This window comes from Ambystoma mexicanum, chromosome 4q, assembly GCF_040938575.1.
Source record: "Ambystoma mexicanum isolate Mex_15411 chromosome 4q, UKY_AmexF1_1, whole genome shotgun sequence".
Taxonomy (NCBI): Eukaryota; Metazoa; Chordata; class Amphibia; order Caudata; family Ambystomatidae; genus Ambystoma; species Ambystoma mexicanum.
In genome coordinates, this window is record NC_090928.1 from 927279736 (window position 1) to 927305382 (window position 25647).

Consider the following 25647-nt stretch of genomic DNA (forward strand, 5'->3'; position numbering starts at 1 on the left):
TAGCAGAGGAGTTTTCAGGTATGTGTTTATCTCAAGGTTGGGGAGGGTAAGATGAGAAAGGCATAGAAAGGGAAAACGTACATTAAATATTATTATCTCATTCATGCATATACCAGGACAAAGTTGAAGATCCAGTGTCTGAGTTTTTATTTTATCCACTTCTCCCATTCCCCTTGTGTGTCCCAAACTCAGCCGGTAAATTAATTAGTTGAGAGCACTACACCTTTGTTGGGTTCAGCAGCTGTGGCGATGTACAGAGGGTGAAACGTGACATTACCCCACACTTCTTTTTGTATTTAGCCCAAGGAATGGCAAACGGTTATTTAGTATAGGCCCTTTTATTTGACAAGACGCCACTCGGACGGCCTTATTATTGCTTGACGGTCGAAGCTTGCTTCCTTCTTAGATTTAGGTTTGGATTAGGTGCTTTTCCAACCTACATATACAGTGTAATAAACACCCTTGAACTGTGATCACTTGTGTCTGTCTTTACTGTTGCCACCATGAGTTCCTTACAGCTCTACTCACACTTTTATGCTAACGATACACAGATCTTTTTTGCCTTTTCTTCCTTCTCTGACTCACTTTATTCTTCCATTTCATCCTGATTCTCTGCCGTCCAATCACGGATGTTGTCCCAATAATTACATCATAATCCCTCAAAACGGTATAAATTACTTACATGTAACTTTTGTTCTCCAGCATGGGTCTGGCATGGATTCACATGCTCATGAACATTCCCAGTCATCGGGCTGGGAATCCTCGGTAAAAGAAAAAAAACAGTTTCACTTTCACTTTAAAACTGTATTTCTCCTCTAAGCCAATCACTGTCCTCTGGGTCATACTGCCCCCATCAAATTACAGTCCTCTCCTTAATCCCTGCTTCTGGCAGCCATCTTCAGATTTGGTAAGCACGTAAAGTGGTAGTATGACCAAGAAGAGCCATGGAGGGGCTAGAGGCAGGGATTGCATGTGAATCCATGCCAGACGCATACTGGAGAACAATAGTTATAGGTAAGTAACTTAAACCTTCTCCAGCATGGGGTCTGGCATGGATTCACATGCTCATGAATAACGAATACACAGCAGTACACATTACACAACCACAGGAGTTGTCAAGGCTCAACAGAAGCAATTAACACTTAGCTCTGGAACAGGCTCACCTCAAGCAAGCAGGTTGCGTAGCACTGCCTGGCCGACTCTGGACTCCTCTCTGGAATCCCTGTCGACGCAGTAGAACCTTGTGAAGGTATGTGTGGACCTTCACGTTGCAGCCCTGCAGATATTGAGCAGGGGCACACCAGAAAGGAACGCCGACATCACAGCGATTGCTCTGGTGGAGTGGGCTCTCAGGTGGATCGTCAGAGGCCGGTTAGCCAGCCGATGACCGTGCATGATGCAGCCAGAGAGCCATCTTGAGATGGAAGCCTTGGACAAGGCCTTCCCATGATTCACAGGTCCAAAGTTCACAAACAATTGAGAAGTCTTCCGAAAACTCTTTGTGTGTGCCACGTAGAACTTGAAGGCACAAGCAACGTCCAGCGAATGCACAATCCTTGCTGCCGGCGACAAACGTTTCGGGAAGAAAATAGGCAACATCAAAGGCTCGTTGAGGTGGAATTCAGATGGGACCTTGGGCATGAAAGTGGGGTGCGTACACAGCACCACCCTTGATTTGTGGAAAGTCAGATACGGCTGCTTGCAGGACAGGGCTTGTATCTCACCCACTCGTCTGGCTGAGGTGATGGCCACAAGGAATGCCATCTTCCATGAGAGAAACTTGAGTGGGGCCTGATGCATAGTTTCGAAAGGTGGCCCCACGAGTCTCGTCAGGACTATGCGGAGTTCCCATGCCGGGGCAGGCACCTTCACCGGTGGAAAAGGTCAAAAGAAGCCCATTGAGAAACTCCTCGATGAGTCTGTGGGACTGGATGCTTATGGGCTTTGGCGCCTTATAAATCTGAATAACATAACATAACTGAAACAAGCATCTTCCTGGGGATCTGGTGTAAAGTGAGATGGCCATCAGGTGTACCTTGATGGACGTGTGAGCCAGACCAGCTTTTGCCAGGGAAAGCAAGTAAGGAAGAATCTGTGGGGTGGTGACCCTCAGAGGGGTAATCTTCTGCGACCGGCACCACGTAGAAAAACATTTCCCCTTGTGGCCGTAGCACTTAAGTGTCGACCACACCCTGGCTTTGGGCGAGGAACTCCCTGTAGTCTGCTGGCAGCTCATAACCTCCAAACTCTAAGGCTGCAGGAGCCAAAACTTCAGGTTGAGAGATCCTCGGTCGTGATGATGGATTGCACCTCTCTCTCTGGTGAACAGATCCAGCAACCTGACTGGATACCAAATCTGCCGCTTGCACCGACACTGAGTGTGTTGATCACACGTAGCAGGAGAGGAAACAGGGGAAAAGCGTACAGAAACCGAACTTCCCACAGGAATGGCAATGCGCTCCCCCATGCTCCTCGGTTGGTGAAATCTGCTGGCAAACATCTGCCATTTTGAGTTTGCCACCATGGCCAAAAGACTGATCCGAGGTCCGCCCCATTTGACGAACAGCCGGTCCACCTGATCCTGACAAAGTTCCCACTCGTGGTAGGAGCGCGGTTACCTGCTGAGGGAGTCAGTGATGGTGTTCTTGATGCCTGCCAGGTGGAACGGGATGAGGAACATCCCCTGTCTGATGGCCCAATGACATAAGCCCAGAGCGTCCTTGGAGAGCGCTGGGGAGCGACTGCCGGCTTGCTTCCTGATGTAGAGCATGGTGGTGGTGGTGTTGTCTGTGAAGATCCTCACCACCTAGCCTCTCAGAGATGGTAGGAAAGACTTGAGCGCCGAGTAGACTGCCCATAGCTCCAGGATGTTGATGTGCAGATCCTTCTCTACTGGAAGCCCCAGACCTCTGGCATGTAGACATCTGGTGTGAGCTCCCCAACCTACCAGAGAGGTGTCCGTGTCCTGGTATGACAGGGTTTGAAATCCTGTCTACTGGGCGATGTGGGAGCGTACCCGTCACCACTCCATCACCCACTGCAACTCCTCACTGAGGGGGATCTTGTCAACAAAACTCCTGGATACTTGTATCCAATGTGCATCCAAGAATTCCTGTAGGGGTCGCATCTGCAACCTTCAGAGATGGACGAGGTAAATGTAGGACAACATCATGCCCAGCAATGACTTGATGGCCCGAACCGTGACAAAAACCAAGCTGCTCTACTCATGCTATTGGACTTCTCCGCGGCATTTGACCTAGTTGATCACAGCGTTCTAGTGTCAAGGCTCGGAGAGATCGCCAATTGCTCTGCAATCGCATCCAAATGGATTGCTTCCTTTTTGGGTCCCAGAATGGTAAGGTTTGCGTGGGTGATAAACAATCTTCCCCTATCTCTCAGACATGCGGTGTCCCTCAGGGCTCCTGTCTGTCGCCGCTGCTCTTCAACCTTTACATCCAGCCCCTTCTCGACAAACTGGGAGTGCAATATACAAATTACGCTGATGACACTCAGGTTGTTATTTAGATGAGTGGCTCATACAGCAGTGATTCGGAAACCATTAACCGAATATATAAAGCCATACAAGATTGGATGGCTTGTAATTCCCTGGCCCTTAATGATAAAAAGACTGAACTCCTTATTGTGGCATCTAAAAACACCCGGGCAAAACTGGATCCTAACTACGCCTCTTTTCATATTGCCAACACCACCATCACAGTTCAAAAGAAAGTCAAGACCTTGGGAGTAGTTCTTGATGAGGAACTCTCCATGAGCCTCAGTCTTAGCAGCCCAACCTACCTGTCATCCCGTATAGGCATCAAACCCAACGTGAGGAACCTTCGCTCTTCTTTGGCGGTCACTCTCAATTATCCCAAATTCAGGACAGCCAAATTTGGAGGCACTACACTGGATGCTCAGGGTCCCCTTTTGTGGAACACACTTCCAGCAGGTATACGGCAGATCCAGAGCTATACCGCGTTCAAACGTGCCGTCAAGACTCACTTATTCAACTTGGAATAATTTCCTGACCCATTTCTCCTTCCTCTTTTCCTGTTTGTCCTCGTCTTGTTCTTGTTCTATGTGCGCCCTGAGGCCCAGGGGCATGTTGGCGCGTTACAAAAATTAAAATAAATAAATAAACCCCAGCTCCGTCAGTAGCTGGACGGTCTCTGTGTGCTCGTCAGCCAGTTCCTGGGAGCAGTCCGTATCAGCCATTCGCCCAGGTACGGGTATACATGTATACCCTGCAGACGCAGGTGGGCCGCCACCGAGGCCAGGAATTTTGTGAACACCCTTGGGGGCGACTTTAAGCTGAATGCTAGGGCCTTGAATTGGCAGTGTTGGCCTTGTACCACAAACCTTAGGAACTTCCGATGTTTCCTGTGGATGGGGACATGGAACTACGCATCCTCTAGGTCCAACAACATCAAGGAATCTACTTCCTCCAGTTGGCCGAGCATGTGTTGCAACGTCGCCATCCTGAATTTTTGGGGCTTAAGGTACTTCAGATGGCATAGGGCTAGAATGGTTCTCCAACCCCAGTCTTCTTTGACCAGAAAGTAGCTGGAATAGACTCTGAAGCCCTGTAGCCGTTGAGGAACGAGCTCTATCGCCCATTTCTGTAACATGCTCGCACTTCTTCTAGGAGGGATGTGCTGCTCCTGCCGGGGAATTGGTGGAATACAAGGGCACCTGCATTGGAACTCCAAGGTGTGTCCCTGGGCGAGAAACTCCAGCAACCATCTGTCGGTGGTGATCTTTTTCCACTTGCTGACAAACCTCATCAGCCAGCCACCCACTGGGGTGCATGAGTGGAGTCCCTACATCTTGACTAGTTCAGGTATGCTTGGTTGCCTGCGCTCTGCCCTGTGGGCGAAGGAGCCGCTGACCTGCGCTACAGTAGGCCTAAGAGCAACCCCTGTAGGCTTCCTGTGCTGAGGATCAGCGAGGTTGCCTGTATGATGTGGAGTATCCCTGGGATGATCTGCTCAGTTTTCCCTAAGAGGAGCGAAAAGACCACGAGCGGTGCTGCTGCAGAGTGCCAAGGGAACGTGCCATCTCCGTGTCCGTCTTTATGGCTTGAAGGGATTTGTTGACTGCCTTCCCAAAACAGATTTTCACTGTCAAAAGGCAGGTCCGGAACCTTTGCATGAACGTCCTAGCGAAAGTTAGTGGCCTTAAACCATCCCTGCCAGCGAAGGTAAACACTGTTCCCCATCTGTCTGAAGCCTGTTTCAGCGATGTCCACTGCCACGGTAATGGCATGGTCTGACGCCACCCTCCCTTTCCTGGAAGAGGGCGAGAGCGCCGGCTTTCTTGTCATTCCAGGATAGGGCCCAGCATGTACCAAAGCTCCCGGTCTTATTAGGACAAGATAACCAAAGCATTAGTCGCTTTGATCGTGGATGCCGCCACAGCCTCTCTCTAAATCTACCTGCCTCCACTCTCCGCCCTCTACAACTAATCCAGAACAGGACTGCAAGACTTGTCCTTGGCCTCAAGCCCTGGGATCGTATCTCTCCAGCCTTGAAATCCCTTCATTGGCTCCCAGTGGATGCAAGGATTACATTTAAAACCCTCTGCATTGTCCACAAGGATTTCTGGGGCCTGGGTCCAAAATACCCTCAACTACCCCTCCGTAAATACCACCCCTCTCGAGCTCCTCTACTTCTAACACCCTCAGGGTTAGTCGTTTTGCCAAAAAAACGAGCTGGTGGTAGATCCCTGTCTTCAGCTGGTGCCTCCCTTTGGAACAGCCTCCCAGCCACCTTGAAACTTGAGGAAAAACATCTTCGGTTCCAGAAACTTCTCAAGACCTTCCCCTTTGCCTCTGCCTTTGCCCCCCTTCTCCCCTGTTGATCTGTTTCTTTTCATGGCATTGTGCACCTGGCCACCCTCTGTTCTTTCGGGCCCAGGTACCTGCCCACCCTGCCACCCTCCTGCACTGCCTCCAGGCCACCATCTGCACTAGGGTTCTGTATCTGTACCCATACAGTCCCCCTCCCACGTTTCTTCTGCACTTATCAGATATACCTTTCTGACTAACTTTCACCTGCCACTTGCTGGCTGCACTACCATGGTGTAAAGCCCTTATTTATTATTTATTCTATTTAATATTTATTGATGTTTTCTCTGCTCTGCTTTGCACTTTCCACTCCCCCCCCTTTTCCTTGTACTTTTCCCCCCATTTTCCTTTCCCATGCACTTGCGCTTTCTTAAATGTCACTGGGCCTAGTAAGATCGCTGTTTTTCTGGGGTTTTTTTCTCCTTTTTTCCCCTCCCTTTTTGCTGGTCATGCTCTGAAACACTTGTGTACGATCGCGATATAAATAAAATATAATTTCATTTAATTTCATGTAGATGACTCTCTTTGCCATGGCATCTATCTTCTTCCACTCGTTTTCCAGGGGGAGTGATGATGCGGAAGCCAGGTTGGCTGAATGTTTTCTTGCAGTGGCTGACACTACCGAGCCCGGTGACGGTTGTGACCTCAAGCGATTGGGTGCGGAGTCCACCACCCTGTACTTCTTCTCAAACATGTATCGTTTGGGTGTAGCCGTGGATATGTTTTTTCATGATGGCCAGGCCTTCCTCCCAAATGTCATCCAAAAAGGGTACCAACATGATCGTCTTCCTATTGGACTCCCGTCCTGATATAGGAAACCTCGTTTTTGGTTTCCTCGGGCACCAGCTGGAACAGCTGGGGGTGCTAGGCCCTGCGCCTCTGTGATACTCGTGGACTGTATGGACGGACGCTTGATTGTCATCGGTGGAGTATATGTTGATTGGCTCATTGTATGGAACCTTGGAGGGCTGCTCTGGGGCCTCCTCGCCCCCCCTTTTACCTGCTGAGGGCTGTGTACAGGGATGTCAGCCGGTCCCTTCCACCCCCACCGACTAAAGGGGCGCCCGCAGCCTTCGCTGCTGCCTCGACGGCCGTGTCGTATCTGGAAGGCAGGGATACTCTGTGCTGTAGGGACCACCCTCGTTGGTTCGGTACCACCCGTCGTAGCGGACGTCACAGAGGACAGTGACAAAGCGGTTGACAGTATCTTTGGCTGCGCTGGATGAGCCTGCTGTGAGACCTTCTCTTCCTCCAATTTGTCCGGTAACTTGGCCGGGGTGGAGGACTTCCCCTTTGAGGAGGAACCCAATGGCAGGCTGGCTGATGTGACGGATGGCGATGATGATCACGGTCTAACCGACGTGGCACCCGCATCAGCGGTGAACCCGGCAGAATCAGCCTTGCGGTTCTTTTTGGCCTCATCTTGGATGGGGCGTCCTCAAATGACTACAACTGGTCCTGGGTGAGGCATGACTCTGCTTGGACAAGGGGTCACCGGCCTTGCTCGACTTGAGCCATTCTGCCAGCATGCTATATCTGTCTTTATTTGTTTACTTCGAGAAGCCCAGGCATATCTCCGTTGTGGTCTAGGTGCAGGCAGTACAGACACTTTTGATTTTCGTCCTCCACAAAGAAGTTGCTTAGCCCGCATTGGGTGCAGGGCCTGAAAAGGATCCTTCTGTCCTTTTTCTCCTCCTTCATGGTCGGAGAGTAAAGTAGGCCCAAGTCGGCCTTCCAGAAACTTTGATGAACAACCTCCATTGAGGGGTGCATCTTCTTCACCGACAACGGATCCCTGCTGCTGGCTGATGAAGATAGGATCACAAGGGTTTCAGATGGAACAAAAATATAACTTTTCAGTGAAAAATGTGGAGAAAAAATACAGCATAGCTCGAAGAGCAACTCAAGGACTCCCAACACTGAAGCGTGCAGTAAAAATATGAAGATGGCTGCCAGAGGCGGGGTTTAGGGAGAGGACTGTTATTGGATGGGGGCAGTATGACCCAGAGGACAGTGCTCAGTTTAGAGGAGAAATACATCTTAAAGTGAAAGTGAAATTGTTTTTTCTTTTACCGGGGATTCCAAGTCCGACGACGGGGAATATTAATGAGCATGTGCTTCTATGCCAGACCCCATGCTGGAGAACCTAGGTTCTCCTTGTTCCTCCATCCTCTCCACACCCCGTACACCACTTCCTGGCCTTTACTCCCCCCACCCCTTCTGTGATTTACTTTTCCACTTCCACTCATAACCTTATCATCGTCTTCAATCCTGCAATTTTCTTTTCTTCTCATATCTCACAAACTGCTCATTATCTGCTATTTTCGCCTATACGCCATCTGTTTCATTCGTTCTTTTCTATTTTTCGGTACTGCAAAACATATCGTGCCCTCTATTTTCTCTCGCCTTGACTATTGTTCTGCTCTCCTTGTAGGCTTACCCTCTTCTCACCTCACTCCACTACGCTCAGTCTTTAACTCTGTAATTTGTTTCCTCTTCTTTCTCCCTCCCCGATACACTATCACCCCCTCTATTTGCTCTCCCCATCTTCCCTACGGTTCTCACCTCCTTTTTTATTTCCTTTTCATCGTCTTCAAATCTCATCAAGGTGTGCCCCCCAACCCCTTTATCGCTCTGCTTTTATTTCTACATACGCACCTTCTCAACCTCTTTGATCACAACATCAGGTCATCTTATCCTCACCGAAACATCCCTGTACCTTTACTCGCTTTACTACAGTTCTTTTTTTGTGCACCTCAGCTTTGGAACTACAATTTGTAGTTGTTCCCTCTTCTTCTTACAATATCTTTTGCATTCGCCTGAAGGCCCATTTTCTTTCTACCCTTCCCTAACCGGTTTCCCTTTTCCCTGTCCTCGGATTTATGTACTGTCTTTACCACATCATGATTGTGCATCATTTTATATAAATCTATATAAATCTTTTGCCTTTGGCAAAGGCGCTATATACATATCAATTAAATACAAAAATAGAAATAAAACATTGTTTCTTACCAAACACTTGAAAGCCTAGGACACATGTGTACGTTGTCCAATCAATATCTTTACAGTCTGAACGATTCCTGATTAGTTTACATCCACCTGGAATGTCCCCTGAAAAGGTGCATTGTGTTAAAATAGTTTCAAACGATTGCATGTTTATATATTCTCTCATCATAAAAATGACCCACACATGCACACACGGCATACAAAGGCAGTTATTAGTATTTATAACTTAGTACGACTACCATGGACCTGACTGGACTGCTGGCTACCATGTCTGTGTTTTTGTGTACTCTTAGCTGTATTTGATATGAGCTGTCTGTCAAGAGACAGTGACATTTACATAGTTTTGTGAGATAAAAAAAAGTTGGCAAGCTTGGACTAAAAGGTCTCGTTGGAAAGGGACAGTGAAAGGCCAAATATGAATTGACCTATTTTAACTGATACTTACACCGCTGCCTTTGATGTTTTAGATGACATGTTTGCAGGGTCTAGAACAAGTAAACTAAGACAGGAGTGCATGAAAACTCAACTACTTGCCTCATTTACAAACTATAGCAGAGCAGCTTCTCTACCCATGCACAATACAGTGAGACTCAATATTCATACTCCATCCAGTCTAGGACGAAGATTCCCACATTTGCTCTAGCTGTGCCCAAAACTATTACTACAGGATAGGAGTATGCTTCTGTGAATAGGCCTACCCCTAGGTATTTCAAAAAGGCATTGCACTGAGAATGTGGATTTGTATTTACAGTGATGTTTACAATGAAAATATGCTCTTTTGACTATTTTCCAATATAGGTCACTGAAACAGCCACAAAGTACTTTTTCATATATATTCTTTCTGGAGTATGGAAGGGTTCTCTAGTGCTCTCACGTGAGCCCTCCAACCTGTCTTTTTTTCTTTCCATTCCGAGACTTAAAATATAGCATTTCAAATATGTCACCAGCCAAGCTATTTGCAGAAATATATGGGGTCTTGTAATAAGGAAACAGGATATTCAGGTAAGCCTGTTTAAGGGCTCATAGCACATTAATAACAAATCTTAAAACAATAAGACCATGGCCAAAACTTTGATTTGTTATTTGTGGGCATCAAACTCTTGTATTTTGCACAAAAGTGGTGAGTTGTAGAAGCCTTGGGTAGAGTCCAAGAATCAAATAAACAGGCACACGCTTCCCACCAAGAAGCAGGGACTTTGTTTGCTGGAGAGAAGAGGGTAAAGGATGGGGTGATGTGAAATGTCTGCACTGCACTCTCAATCTAGGATATCAAACACCTTCCCATGGGCACTAAATACAACTTGAAATTCATACAATCTAAATAAATTCTGTTTGCAGGTACCAATACAAAATATACTTACCGTACAACCTCAGAAGTTATTATCTTGTAACATACGAAAATGACAGACAGGGATTATACATACTTGAAAACAAATAACTATACTAGCCAAGAAGCATTCAATCCCCTGAACCATACAGGAGAAATATCCCTTGCACAAATGTGAGCTTACTGTTACAATGACAAGCACTGGAAGTTTGGCCATGTGTTGAGGGCATAGGAAATGTTTTCATAGAAACCTCAGTTGAATGGAAATGGACTGTATAGCTAAAAGCAAAGTTGTGTATCCCTGGATAGCTGCATTAAGCTTCCACTGATGAACCCCTTGAGAGGTATTATCACAGATCTGCCAGTCCGGTGCAGAGTTCCACAGATTAATGAACGCTTAGTAGAGACTGGCTTACAACAAAATCATCTACATGGAAAGAAATGACTTCAGATCAAGTATACGGATGTAAAGCACACATTTTTTGAAACATTAAAGACCATTCAGGGAAAGCTCTTAAAAGTGACGTTTTAACTCCTGACTGGCTGGTGAGGGTTAACAATGGAAAGGAACCCAGGAAGGTTGAATGCATTATCAGGCGATAGAGTATTGTTTTGCGAGGGTCCTGGTTCCACCGTTTAATCATTATATGCAGGGTAAGAAAGCTGAAATAAACCATGGAAGCAATTGACCCCTATTTGAAAGGTGAATAAACATTTTATAAGTAATGGAGGAATCCCTGCAGCCTAGAAGTCGAGTTAGGAAGAGAAATTATTAACTTGAGTTGCTATTTGTTGTAGTTGTTACATATAAAATGCTAAACCCCTTGGTGAATGTTAAGAATCATTTTCTTTTGCAACTTTCCACTCCATATTTTTCTATCGAACCCCATTATTTTTGCTTTGTTATTGATACCGACCTGAGTTATTGAGGGGAAGTAAAGCCTTCAGCTTCACCTGCCTTTTGCTCATTTGTTATAGGGATACTGACTAGTCCTTCAGACAATCAGTACTCAGAAGCTTTCTTTCTCTCTTGAATTCTTGTATTTTTGCATCGCACACAGCACCTTACAGTGCAGTACAATGGGAATACTTGCGTATCTTTCTAACTTTTCATATTTGGGATATGTGCTTGAAGACAAACAAGCTGGAGGCAGCAGTTACATTTTTACAATGTTTTATTTTTTTCTTTATGTGCACATGCGCATTTACTGCTTCTGGCTACTAAACATAGCTAGTGCACTAAAATGGCTGTGCAAGGAGATTTTCGCTTATCCATTGGCCACATTTTAGTTTAGCATTATCAGAATCCCAGACCGCAACGGTCATGATGTCCACCAAGAACTGTCTCCGGCCCACCTGCTATTCAACCACTCCGCTAAACAGGGCTCCCAAATCACACAGCTGCAGCAATACATCACCTTTCTGAATTAAGGCAAGGGAGCAGGCGCTCCTGTGACTCGCATTGACATCCAATTGCAACTGTCTCCATAAATATTCAGTGTGACTTATTTGGCCACAGTCACAGTGCCGAAAACACAGAACAGCTTCCCTTCATCTCTGAAGAGCAGTTTCTTCAATGTTCAGTAAATACAAGCCTGCTTAAAGGGGCAGCACATAGTCCTCCAGCTCCCAGCTGCTACGGGACTTCTGCATGCTCACTCTCACCCATATCTCTGTAGCACTTCTTACAAAGGTACTGGCTGAGCAAGAGCAAACTCTTCTCTCCTCGTCAGAGGCGTAGCCAGGTTTGTCTAACAAGTGGGGCCTGAAGCTAATGTAGTTGCGCCCACTGCAGTGGCATTAACATCTGTAAATGTCCACACAACGGTGCAGAGTGGGCATTTACGGATTTTGGGTGGGCCTTGCCTGCTCAGGCCCAACCCTGTCTATGCCTCTGCTTCGTCGCACTGGTTCCAGGACTTGGCTGTGCAGCTACAGTCTCTCCTGGCACTGGTTGCAGGACCACTCCCCTTGCCCTGGTGAAGTGCCACTCTGCCCCTCGGTGCAGTACCATTCTGCACCATCCTCTCTCTCTCCTTTTCACAGTTTTTTGCCACACTGGGGGGTGGGACCCAACTCGTTGGGGGGCATTGTGGCTCCCTCTTCCTCTCCTCAGACTCATGCTCCTATACTGCATCCACCCCCCAACCCCCTGCAGCAGTCATCTCCACTTCTGCCTGTTCCATTTAAATGTACCTGTTTTCTGGTCAGACTGTCCTCCTCAGGGTACGCTTCGAGACCAGTTCGTCACCAGTGTTGTAAAGTAGATTCTTTGCAGGCATCCAAGCAAGGGAAGAAACAAGATACAAGCAGCATGGCCTCGCCCGTGACAGCAGCTGCTTTCGTGGGCTTATGCGCCTTTGAGGTGTGTATGTGTGTGCCTGTCTATCTGTCACAGGAAGGGAGCACAGACTGTCTAACCGCAGTCCACAATCTTGGTGCCAGAAGGTCTGCTGCTTGGGCAGATGTGAAATCAGTAGTTGTCCCTGATTAGGCAAATACCGGCTGTTTGAATGGTGCAGATCCTTTCTATTGGTGGGCTTGGACTTACTTTCAGCAGTGGAACAGTATCTCCTTCATCTGATGTCAGAAGACCCTAAACTGTGCTTTGAAGCCTTGGATTAGTGAACAAAGGTCTTGATGTCTTCTCATGTTTGCCTGCCCCAAGAGCCTTTTGAAGTATCCCTGGACTGTCCAGTGGACTGACCAGCTTTCTTGTTGGCTACCTTGCCAGAGGCGCTGTCGTTCCGTGGAACTTTGGTGGTAGAATACCTGAGTCATAAGTAACCTACCGTCGGAATTTAAACTTTGTAGCATCAAGGAAACCTGACTTGGAGCTGTATATAGTTGTGCGTGATGCTACTACTTGCTTGTTTCATTTCTTAGTGTGTTTGGAAAGGCCTAAATACATCTATATTTTTATATCTGACTGTCTAAGCTAAATTATTATCTGCTATTCTGTGTGGACTAATTGGAGCCCCTGACCACGCTCACACTCTCCTAGGACTAAGCCTTGACTGCTCTCCAAACTACCTTGATTGGGCTTTGGCCAAACTCTCAGAAATGTCCTTTGGCTTGTTTGTACTGGAACAAAAAAGTAGAATTTGGGACAAGCACTCTATCAGTAGGGGACTCTTTTTTTACATTCTTCAAAGTTTAATATTTTTGAATGAATATATATATATATATATATAGCTTTATTTGGCATTTGTGCCATCAAAGCAAAGTACATTCCATAAAACATACCTTGTAAAATCAGAATTGCATATAAAAAGACCATATAAAAAGAAAGGTAACATTCCATTTAAAAACATATTAAAACTATTGAACAGGTTCAACCCCTCCATTTCGGCACATGCTCAAGCTTCTTAACCATGCCCTGTGCAAATATCTAGCAACAAAGTACGGTTACATGTGATTATAACAAATTAAATTACAGAGAATGCTTCAATAACGAAAACAATATACATTTTCTTTCTTTTTTTCAATTTTGGGGGGTCCCACCAACCCCCGTTTCCCTATGCTTTTTAATGCAGCCCAACCCCCTCCCCACCCCTTTTAACCCCTTACCCCATCCCTAGATACATTAAAGAAAATATAAAATAAATAAAAATACATGTTTTCATTATTATGGTTTCTTTATTAAAGTTACTCTCTGTTTATTTGTTTAAATCACTGGATACCCAAAGTACAGAGTATTTAGGCCATCGCTTTTCATACATGGGTCCATTACATCTGCTGCCCTTCTTAAGCCTTTCAGTTTGAAGATGTGCTTTAAGTACATTACTCGAAGGTCATTGCAACTAGGGCAGAACAAGACAAAATGAGGGACAGACTCACATATTGCCCCACACGTCAAGCATTTAGTATTATTTTGCCCATACCAATTCCTTTTGAGGGAGGCCACCTGTAACGTCCCAGCTCTAAGATCATAAAGGAGCAAACGGGCATAACCTGGGTTAACAACATCCAGGTACTGTTCGTATCCGAGGGTTACCTTGACCTGCACATATTGTTGGCCACAAGAAAGCCTTTCATAGATTGCCTCCATTGTTCGTCTTCAGTCCAATCTGCATGCTGTTTTTACCACCATCTTAGAATTGGCTGGCATGCTAGATGGACTTTCCCAGGGTAATGCACTGTTCACAAAAACAGCTGTGATGTGCTTAATACCCATAAGCAGTGGTTGCTAGCAACAATGCGTCAGCCGCGAACAATAAGGCATTGAAGTGCAAATTACCTGCCCTCGGGAGGTTGGGGGAGGAGGTCCATACTACTGGCCTACAGCTCTACAAGTAAACTGTTAATACAAATACAAAATAGGATCCACGCCAAAGATATCCCTACCTTATTCCGCCCTGCACCTCAAAGCTCTCTGTATTTTCCCCACTCAACCCCCATCGCAGTGAGGCCCTATTGTTGGAGTATAGTGCTTGTATAATAGACAGCCGGGATGCTGAGTCCTTTAAGAGTCTGCCACAGCGGATTCCTAGGGACTGAGTCAAAAGCTGTCTTCAGGTCAGCAAACACAGCATAAAGGCTGACAATAAGGTCTAATCTGAGACACTGCTCGACGGTCCCCATTCCCTGTATAACAACTACCTGTAGCGTACTAATTATCCCTCTAGTCTCAGCCCATTTTTGCCAGTGACCTAAGATTACTTTTGTGAACATTTTCCCAGCCCCATCTAACAAGGAGGGCGGTAGTTCTCTCTGGAGTCTTTAGCTCCCTTCTTAAAAATATGCATATTTACTGCCTGCCGCCAAGTCTGGGGGACTACATCCAGGTGGATAGCTGCATTAAAAACTCAAGTCAGTACCGGGCCACATATGATCTGTTCATTTTTATAGAAGGCTACTGGTATATAGTTGGGGCCTGGCACTCTCCCCTTTTTCAGAACTATAATCACTTTCTCCACCTCTTCCTTCCTCACGAGATCAGCAGAGTGTCCAGATTGATCACCATCCAGTGGTACCTCACTCCGTTTGTTAGCAAACACTTGTGGGTCTTTGTACAGATTCAGGAAATGGTTACTGAAATGTTGGTGACACCATTCTCAAGAAGCAGTTTGACAGCATAGGTTTATTAAGATGAGTCCATACAGCAAACCCCCAGCCCTGTCAGCCTCTGCCTTCACCTCAATCAACTGACACTTTTCCTACAATAACATTCCTGTCTGGATTGCAGAGTGGGGCTCCACTAAGAGGGTTCTATTGCAACTCAGTTTCTCACAGGAGGAAGCACAATATAACAGTTACACCAAACATTCCGTGCTATGCTACATTGCAAATCACACAAAGCATCCTGTGCTATGCCAGAAGCAATTAAACTGTAGATCTCTGGAAGACACTCTTCACTCATCACCTCTGCTCACTTCAGAGCCGTTCTTGTGTGACAAGTAATCTCGATTTGAGTGACTTCTTGAGAATCATTGGGCTCAGCCATATGTCCTAAAACAGCTGATGAACTACACTTAATAGGCCTGTGATCACTGTTTCTGCGAGGTGATCAGATACCAGTCTTTTACTCCTATCATGACAATCTATTCTGCTCGAGCCATTGTGCCCATCAAAGGTTTTCTTTGCTGGCTGGTCCATAGCACAACGGATGTTCTATGCCCCGAGGTTAAGATTATTAAGGAGTCATGCTACCTCAACAGCCAACGGGTGTGGTTTTTAAAGGTAGTCTGCCTTTAGAGGTGGGATTTCCCAGGCTACATCCTGATCTTCCCACATATCGTCAAGCACTCTCAAAGGTTCAGATTGGTGATTCAGATCACCCATTACCATAGTTCCTAAATGGGGACTCTCAGGGATATCACCACCCACAATTATTTCATCCATCCTGCGCAGGGATTGTATTGGCGTAGACCCCATATGCTGCAAGTCTGACCGGTCTGTGGAAACTTGATCAGCCTCCCAGTTTAATAATGAGCTAAACCAGGACAATAAACCTCCAATCGGTCGACCCCTTGCTCCCTTTTTTGCCAGAATCCTATTAATCAAGAAACCCTGTAATTCAATTGGATCAGAGGCCCATGTCTCTTGGAGACAAATTATGTCAAAACCCTGTATACGGGCACGGGAGGCATATATACATCTCAGGACAAAGCTTGCCGAGCCAAAAACCTTTCTTCCCTAGGATTCAACCACGTGCTCTCCCCTACCGGGGAGAAGAGAGGGGAAAGATTTAGTTTTCAGGTTCGCCATGGAAGCCTTGACAACTAAGCTTTCAGGGGATGCATGGGTGGACAGGAATAGCGGGGTCCAAAGGCGCTGGCCTGTACATTATGGCTAGGTCTCAGTCAACAGTTACAACTCTGACTCAGACCATAGTTCAAGGACTGGTGCTTCTACTGGTCGTAGAGTAGTAGGGTTTCTTACTTTGGACCCTTATACATAATGTGCGTTAGCTCATACTGCACGTTGGGTCAAGAGAGGGCCGATAATCCCAAAGCATAAACCACTTTAGCTGTAATGTGCTGAAAAGCCATCTGAGACTTACCTGAAATAGCAGTAGGGAGCATGTGAGTTCTGACGAGCTGCCCAGACCACTAACATCCTGACGATGACTAGCAAGATCCAGCAAATTATTCTTTTCTCCATAGAAGAATTCCTCCAGGAAGCCCCTAACTTCTCTGGGGTGTAGGGGTTCCAATCCAAGAGGTAATGGGGTCCCCCCTCATTATGATTGTCCTCCATTCAGTACATGAATACACCCCTAGTGAGCGGAGGATACTCCAGAGGAACTTCAACATCACAGGTCCGCGCTGATGGAAGGACTTTGAGACAGGCTTTTGTAAATCTTCAACGTGGCTGAGCCCGAAGGGTGTACGGTTGTGTGATTGTGCGGCGTCTCTGCTAGCTTGTCCAAGTGCATTGGGCTCTGATAGTGCACAGACTGAACCCGTTGGTGCCATAGCCGTCATCACAGGAGCCACCGGCACCTTGGCATCTTAAATCGGAAGGTGTCCCATTTCTTTGGAGTAGAGGATTGGGTAGGGAAAGGTACCTGAGGTGCCTGGTATTCGAAAGAGTCAATAGAATGGTGGCCCCTTTTCCTTGAAGAGGAAGAAGAATGATGCGCCGGCTGAACAAGACCTCTTGCAGTGCTTATTTCTTCTTGCCTTATGGACCGGCTGAACTAATCAGTTTGTCATGTTTTTCCTTGTGGCAGATGGTAAACAGTTATGCCTTTGGTTCAAAAATCCCATTGGCGTGCATCAACTGGCACTACCCGCAATCCTGTAAGGTTGTGCCTCTCACTGAGGCAGTAAAGACAAATCCTGTGGGGATCCAATATGGACATCCATCAGGCTACAGGGTCCAGATTCCCCTCTCCACACCAGACGCAGACCTTTTTCCACCAACAGTTGTAAATGACTTTGGTAGCTGGTCTGCCTGCAGAGAGGAGTGCCTTCACAACCTCATCTGAGTAATCCCAATCCCTATCTGTCAACCGCCAGGCATGGAGATAGTGTCCTGAGAGTGGGATGCAGAAAATGCTGCTTAAATTTGGAGAAAAGGTACAGCTTCTCCAGAAGGAGTCAGAGGGCAGATGGTCACGTCAATAATGTCAGGATACCACATCTTTCTCGCTCAGACCATGGGGGATTAGAATCTTCATGGTATTTTATCTCCTGAGCCTCCAAAAAACATGTTGGATGACGTAAAGAAGTGACAATGCATAGAAGGGTCCAAAACTCCAATACCCCAACCAAGCATGCATCCCACAATGTTCCTCTTTGGTGAAATTCCCTCGAGCAGAACAGCCAGCACTTCTTGTTCTATACGTGAAGTGAACAGGTCCATTTGAGGGGTCCCCCCAGAGTTTGAAGATTTTCCGAAGAATTAGCTGGCACAATTCGCATCCGTGGTAAACCAAGCTTTGCCTGCTCAGAGCCTCCAACACCACATTCTGGTTCCTGGTGAGATTGGCTGCCGACAGGGGAATGTGGTTTTCCAAAGCCCAGAACTATTGCTGCATTGCTTCCCTGAAAGGGGCAATGACCCCACAGCCCTCTCTTTTGGAGGTAGTGCATGGCCATCCTGTTGTACCCCAGGGTCAGCACAATTTCACCCCTTATGGTTGGAAGGAAGGCTTTCACGGTGAGCCCGATTACCTGCAGCTCCAGCAGGTTTATGCACACACTAGTTCCTGCCAAGAACCAAATCCCACCCAGAGATCTCTCTGAGCCTTTCAGGGAAGCATCAGTGATGATCGTCTCCTCTGCCCAAGTGTACCAGAAGAGTTCCCCTACCTTTAAGTTGTCCCTTTAGGCCCACCATGACAAGTCCCAAGCAACTCAAGATTAATTGGATCTGCCATACTGCAAGAAGGTTAGGACCAGTGCGATCAGAACAACCACTGGAGTGATCTCATCTGAAGCCAGCAAAATGCAGAATGCTATCGTGTCTAGAAGGCACTGAAAATACAGGGCTGGCATGTACTCAGAGACCTGGAATCTCTGGATACATCTGCAAGATACGTTGGGCCCATCTTTGGAGGAAACACATTTCCTGAGTTAGTATCCAACAAGGCTCTGATGGAAATGAGTTTCTGAGAAGGACTTCCTGAAGCCCAAACTCTGCAGGACATGTGTGGTGTAGATGGGACTTTGCCTGCTCCGAGTACCTGAATCTGATGAGACAATTTTATTGATTATTCATATAGCGCTAAAGGCAGTCAAAGTCCAGAGGCAATAGAGCCCTAAAAAGACATAACAAAACGGATAACAAAACTCAACTATTCCAGACCAAGAAGGATACAGCAGAAGAGTCTTCAGGGGGCTCTTGCAAAAGGAAGTGTCGTTTAAAGCAGTCCAGCGAGATAAAGCCCCTCAAATCTGGAGGTAAAGCAGTCCGGCATTTCAGTGCTAAGTAGTGAAATGCACCCTGACTGACCACAGTAAATGTTGCCCTTGGCACACACAGGAGATGGGTATTGTTCAATTTCAAAGTCCTTCTACTAGACAACCAGGACAGCCTTTCAGAAATAAGCTGGACTTTGAGCATAGGTACATTTATGCAATAGTGAGAGAAGGCAGAAGGAAATCCTTGTAGCCACCGGCAGCCAATGGAGCGCCCTCCTGGCTTCAGATATTTGTTCTCTCTTACCCATGTCTTCAACAGCACGCACAGCTCTCTTTTGAATAACTTAAAGTATGGCAATTTTGCCTTTTCCTATATCCCTGAAGCAAGCTACCACAGTAGTCAGGTTTAGTGTTGATGATGGTTCTAGCAATGGTGACACAGCTTTTATGCGTCAGGAAATGTCTTAAGTGGCATAACAACGTGATGTAATAGGAGGAAGAGGCCACCAGGCTTTTCACATGGGCCTTCATATTCATCTCCTGATCAAAGACAGCTCCAAGAGTTCTAACTTTAGGCAGGGTAGTGATGGTACAACCTGCTATCACAAATTCCTTATAGTTTGTATCAAACTTCCTTAGTTGAGCCACTGCCAATAATATCATCAGTTCGGTTTTAGCATCATTTAAGGTCAAACCGTTGTCCACCATCCATTGCTGGATACGAGAATAGATCTAATTAATGTTTCTATGTATCCAGGTTGTAGTTGCCTTAGAGCAGAATTAAGCACACAGTATCATCAGCTTAGCTGATGTATCTAGCAACTTGAACAGCGGATTTGTGAAGATGTTATACAACAGGGGAGACAAGCAAGACCCTTGTGGAATCCCACATTGCACTTTAAACTCATCAGCGGTAGCTTCACTACTGAATACTCTGGATGACCGATTAGTCAAGAAGCAGTTAATCCAGTTGGCTGCTGCCACTGAGAATGAAGCAGAGTGTACTAACCGGTTGACAAGTATATCATGATTTACCAGGTCAAGGAACGCGGATAGATCAAAAGGCATGAGTAATGCAGTGTTACCCTTCTCCATTGTAAGATGTTAGCTTTCAGGTCAAGTAATGCTGTTTCCCTGTCGTGTGCAGATCTAAAACCAGATTGCTGCTGGCCTAAGTTATTTACAGTTTAGAATTCTTGGACTTCAACATAGGCAACACGATCTAAGATCTAAAGCAAGATAGGAACATTTATGATTGGCCTGTAGCTGGCTGGATTATTAGAGTTCAGAGTTGGCTTCTTAAAAGCGGTACATGACTTTCAACAAAATATTTATTAATAAACTTAGTAATGATATTAATCAAGGACGATGCACATGTCCAGGTGGGGAAGACATGTATCTTCACCATCCTCAGCTTGGTGACAACCCTCGGGCGGAGGTCAACCTGAAAACTGTTACATCTACTCAATCACAAATGTCAAACTTCCTGTGCTTCCGATGGGTGGTCACATGGAAGTAAGCTTCATGAAGTTTATGGACATCTGGGCCACCATTACAATCCTGAATTTGTCCTTACTCATAAAAGTATTGAGTAGTTTCAAATCCAAGATGGCTCGTAAACCCCAGTCTTTCTTGGGAACCCAAAAATAGGGAGCATATCAACTCTTTCCCTGTTCTCCATCCAGGGCCATACTGTCGCCGCTTTAAGGAGCAGGCTCTGAATTCTCTGAGAAGAGGTTGAAAAAACACGATGACCTTGGGATTTCTGTGAGCCTCCTGAGCCTCAACCCGTTCCCGGCCCAGTAAACCATCTCTGGATGTCTTTAGATGCTGTGAAGGGCGATTTATTTTCTTCTCCATGAATTGTTTGGAATGCCCCTTTCGCAAATGAGACTGCAGAGAAAAAGGGATGACATTTTTTGTTGCACCACTAGTCCCAACAACTTCACAGTAGCCATTTTTGCTTTACACCTTTCCATGGATTTGTTAACATTTGCCCCGAACAACTGCACCCAGTCAAAGGGAATGGCAAATAGTTTTGCCTTCTCGGGTGAGGTAAGTCCTTCTGAGGTCATGCACTTTCCCGGGAAAGCAGCTGCTTTTGTGGGATAGTGAGCCTTTGTGTGTGGCCCAGGAAGGGGGCTGGGACTACTAATCCTACTCCGCATTAAAGGAGGAGCCAGAAAGTCTGCTACTGAGGTGGATGTGATGGGGTCCCTAATTTGACAACTACAAGCTGATTGAATGGTGTAGATCAGGGGTCTCCAACCTTTACGTTAGCTAGAGCTACTTGTAGTGGAGGCCAACAGTGGAGAGCTACTAGTGGGCGATATCGGGTTGGGGATATTTATAAACCTCTGAATTTTTACCAATATTTGTTTTGCCCAATTATTTCCTCTCTATAAACAGATGGAATAACATATGCCTTCATGATTATATTAAGAACTTCAAAAACCTCTTTGTTGCATTATTATTTATTAGTAGCTGTCTCAAAAAGACAGATATTTGTTGGACTATCACACAAATATTCTGTAATTTATGTGCCCCTTCCTTTGCGTTTTATGCAAGCTTTCTACATGCTAGGCACACTATTGTTTTCCAAATGTGCATTTCACACTTCCATAAAAAAACACAATTAATTTCCAAATTGAAAAATGCTGCTTGCGTTCACTAGTTTGTTGAAATGTTTTTTTTGTCAGACACCACACATACTCTGTTATTTGTGTACCCCTCTGTGTTTTAGCGCAGGTTATATTTATAAAGATGTTATATGCTTGTCAAACTGATTAATCACAAATAAATGCTTCTGTTGTGCTGACAGCAGTTTTTAGGATATTAAACTGTGGGTTCATGGGTGCCAACTTTTTTTTACAGGGGCAGAAATATCCCTACCTCCGTCCTGAATATAAGCAAGCAACCAGCCCAACCCATACCCTGGCCAAACACATTTTATAGCACTTTTTCTATGATTCCAGTGCTATGCGGATGACACTCAGCTCCTTTTCAGGCTACCCTCAGCCACCTCTTCTCCCTCCCTCATCTCTGACTGCCTGTTTGCCACCCAGGAGTGGTGTGCTGCCAATGATCTCTGCCTTAATGCCAGTAAGACCGAGATTCATTGGAACACCTGCTCACTCCTTTCCTGTCACTCTCTGGTCGGCCTCCCTTGGCCCTCCTCCTGCTCGCACCTGTGAGGCTAAAAACCTCAGGGTCCTCTTCGACTCCACACTCTCCTTCTCTCCTCACATCTCTGACATCTCCAAGAAGTCACACTACCAGCTGCACCTCCTCAGAGGCATTCTTCCTTTCATCTTTCTTCCCCCAGAAGCCCAATGTCTCCAGAGCTATGGTTCTCTCTAGCCTAGACTATTGCAACAGCCTCTTTCTAAATCTGCCTGCTTCTACTCTCTGCAGCTCATCCAGAACAGGACTGGGAGACTTGTCCTTGGCCTCAAGCCCAGGGATCGTATCTCTCCAGGACTGAAATCTCTGCACTGGCTCCCAGTGGCTGCGAGGATTAAGTTCAAAACCCTGTGTATGGTCCACAAGGCCTTCTGGGGCTTGAGGCCTGGGGCCTCAATACCTTCAGCTCTCTCTTCCAAAATATCTTCCTTCTCGAGCTCTTCGCTCATCCGCCTCCAACTCCCTCAGGGTCAGTCGCTTCTCCAAACAACAAGTTGGTGGTAGATCTCTTTCCTCGGCTGGGGTCTCCCTCTGGAACAGACTCCCTGTCTCCCTGAAACTTGTGGAGAATCATCTCTGGTTCCGGAAGCACCGCGAAACCTTTCTCATTGCTTCTGCCTTTTCTCCTCCTCTCCCCTGCTGACTTCCTGGCTGATACTGAAACTGCACTGGTCACCTCCACTGGTCACCTGGCAACCCCCCCACCAGTCGCACACCAGCACTGCCTTCCTGGCAACCCCCCGCACTTAGGGACTGTTCTGTACCCCTATAGTTCCACCACTAGCACTTGACACCTGATGTCTGCACTACCCTTGCACTTGCCACCAGCTGGCCGCGGACGCTACTGATTGTTATTTATTATCCCATGTACTGCACTGTCCCCTTCCCCTCGCACTTTCCTCCTTCTCCCTTCCCATGCACTTGCGTGATCTGAATGACACCTGGCCTAGAAGGATCATTGTCTGTCTTCTCTCTGTTCCCCCTCCCTTGCCTCGTCGCGCCTTGAAACACTTATGATATGATTTGATAAGACATTTAGTTTTGAATATGTAACATCCCAGCATCAGTCTGTCAACCTGCTGAGCTACCCTGGTAGGCTTCTACTGTACAGCGTGTCTATGGATCACTTAATGTACTAAAAGTGGGTGTACCTGTGTCATGGAAGTGATTTAAAGTGGAAATGTACAGTGTGGAGTTTGGAAAGAAGCCACATGAAATAAATAAATATTATTTTCAACATTTGCAGGCGAGCAGCAGTGCTACTGTGATATTTTCATTGCATGGTCACAATGATCCTGATCCTGCCCCAACCCCTCTGACATCTCGGGCAAACAAGAGCAGCTTGCTTAAGAAAAACAGTGTTGGGGGAGCACAAGGCCAACTCTGGTACTACAGGCGGCCTGCAGAGGTAGAACGTGATACTGACATCTGTCAGGGAATTTGCAAGCAGCTCCATGTGGCACAGCAGCCAAGCTCTCTGCCCGCAATTGGGACGACCAGGGTTCAGATCCTGATCACGGAAAATAACTGCGAAAACACAGCATTGAATAAAAGTGTTTCTTTTTCAGTATTTCCATCGCGGGCGACTGAAGAGGCTCAGGCGAGCTACTAGTCGCATTTTTATGTCTCTCCATAGTGTATGGTTGAAGTTATAGTTTCCTACAATTATTGCGCTTAGCCTGGGTAGCCTCTATGGGCTCCCCTGTTAATTTATCTTTAATGCACTTGGGTGAACTAAGATTTTCATCCCCTTTACATTTTATATAGTGAGTCAGTACACCCCACCTTATGTGGAGTGCTGGGGGATACAATGTATCCCATTTCTTACTTACCTGGTAACATTTTGTTACAATTGCAAGTTTCCTTGAATGGCTGGTGGCAGTAGTTTTACCTTTATGACTTAGTCTTTATTACTTGCAGGCTGTTAATTCAGCCTCTGTTATGCTCAGAAGGGCCACCATTTTTCTTAAATGGTGGGCTCCATCTTTTTTTGCCATTTCTTGTGTGATTGCTATTCATGAGGTCTTCCCTTGCCTTTGGATTCCCTGTCCAGGCTCAAGGTTGTCTGGAAAGGCAGGAAGCGAGGGAGGAGTTCAAAACTCTGCAGTCCTTTGTCTTCCACCATGCCTGAAAAGAAAACAATCCTAGTGGAGGGCTGGCTGTCCTGTCTGGACTGCCAGGCCACCCCATGCTGTAAAATGCAGGGAGAGAATGCAGAGGTTTTGCTGTAGATCCTGATAAAAACTTCAAATCTGGAAGCTGCTGAAAAGTCGACCACTGGAGCTGAAACCGATAAGGAAGATGAAGAAACAATGGCTGTAGTGATTTCCAACGACCGGAGAGCCTGCTGTGTATCCATAGCCTGCTGTAGCTCATCCTTCCAATCGACTTGGGGAACACAAAAAGAACAACCCCAACCCATAGCCTGGTGAGATCCACTAGACTCGAGACGACCTGCATTTTGAGTCATCCTATGTCGTGCTGCGACCTTGCAGGGCTGCAATAACCTGGGACCTCGAGCCAGTGTGTGGGGCACGGTCTTACAAATTCCAAATAGAGCTGCAACTTTCGTGGCATCCTACTGGACCTCCATAGACGTGAATGGAGTCCGAAAAAGTCACCTCGTCAGCATGCTGGACATTACAAACAACGCAAATCCAATCAGCGATACTCAGTCTTCTTCAGGCTCCTGAAAAGGGCACCAAAACCAGATAGCCACATCCAGCCATGAGAAAACTCTTGCCTGGAGCCTTCTCCGTTGATCCCTGCTGCAAAAGCCCTTCCAGTGTTCTGTCTTCAGTCTTCACAGTAAAAGAATTCAACAATTGGGTTTTTGGCTGCAGATCCTGAAGTCTTTTTGCTGCAACTCCTCTTCCATGCTAAGGTACTGTGTTAGCTGGGGTGCTTACTTACCTTAAGCCTGTGTGGTTTATGTAAAGCTTTGGGGTGTTCTTGTGATTGTGAGTCCTCTCATCCAGTTCACCTAGGCCCACTGCTGGAATCCCCCTAAGGTGTCTTCTCAGAAGTCCCTGAACCCTAACTAACATTAAAGTGAACTATTTACTTGTTTCAACAGTCTTCCACAGGAACTCTGACTTTTGCCTGCAACCGTACCTAGACCACTAGGGTCCCTCTTCTGCCTCTGAGTGAACTCATGCAATAGAATAGGGAAGGACTGGATAAGTAAAGGATTCCATTTTGAAAAGAACAGCAAGTCTTTGAAAAGTACTTACTTGTGAAAGAGTTAGTTGGTAATGTATTCTGAGAGTGAGCAGTTACAAAAGTTCTTACTTACCTTGAATGTGTGTTGTGCCATTCTGAAAAGTATGTAAAGTTGTTTTATTCACCTTTGAATTGGTTGTACCTCTTTCCCAAAAGTAATGCGGTTGGCTTCACTAATTATCTCTTTCAGAGAATAGGTGTATACGTTTCCCAACTGGATCTTGCTTCCCCTAACTTGCTGTATAGACTGT

At 46.2% G+C, this 25647-nt stretch overlaps 1 protein-coding gene across 5 annotated transcripts in view; it reads right to left on the reverse strand.

Annotated features, from left to right (window-relative positions):
- EML4 (EMAP like 4) overlaps positions 1–25647 on the reverse strand; it is a 1387551-nt gene that overhangs the window by 33325 nt on the left and 1328579 nt on the right. For all 5 annotated transcript variants that reach the window (XM_069608481.1, XM_069608484.1, XM_069608483.1 and 2 more), the window contains one exon: positions 8858–8956. In XM_069608481.1, the coding sequence (XP_069464582.1) occupies positions 8858–8956 (99 nt within the window). The remainder of the gene's footprint in view (positions 1–8857; positions 8957–25647) is intronic.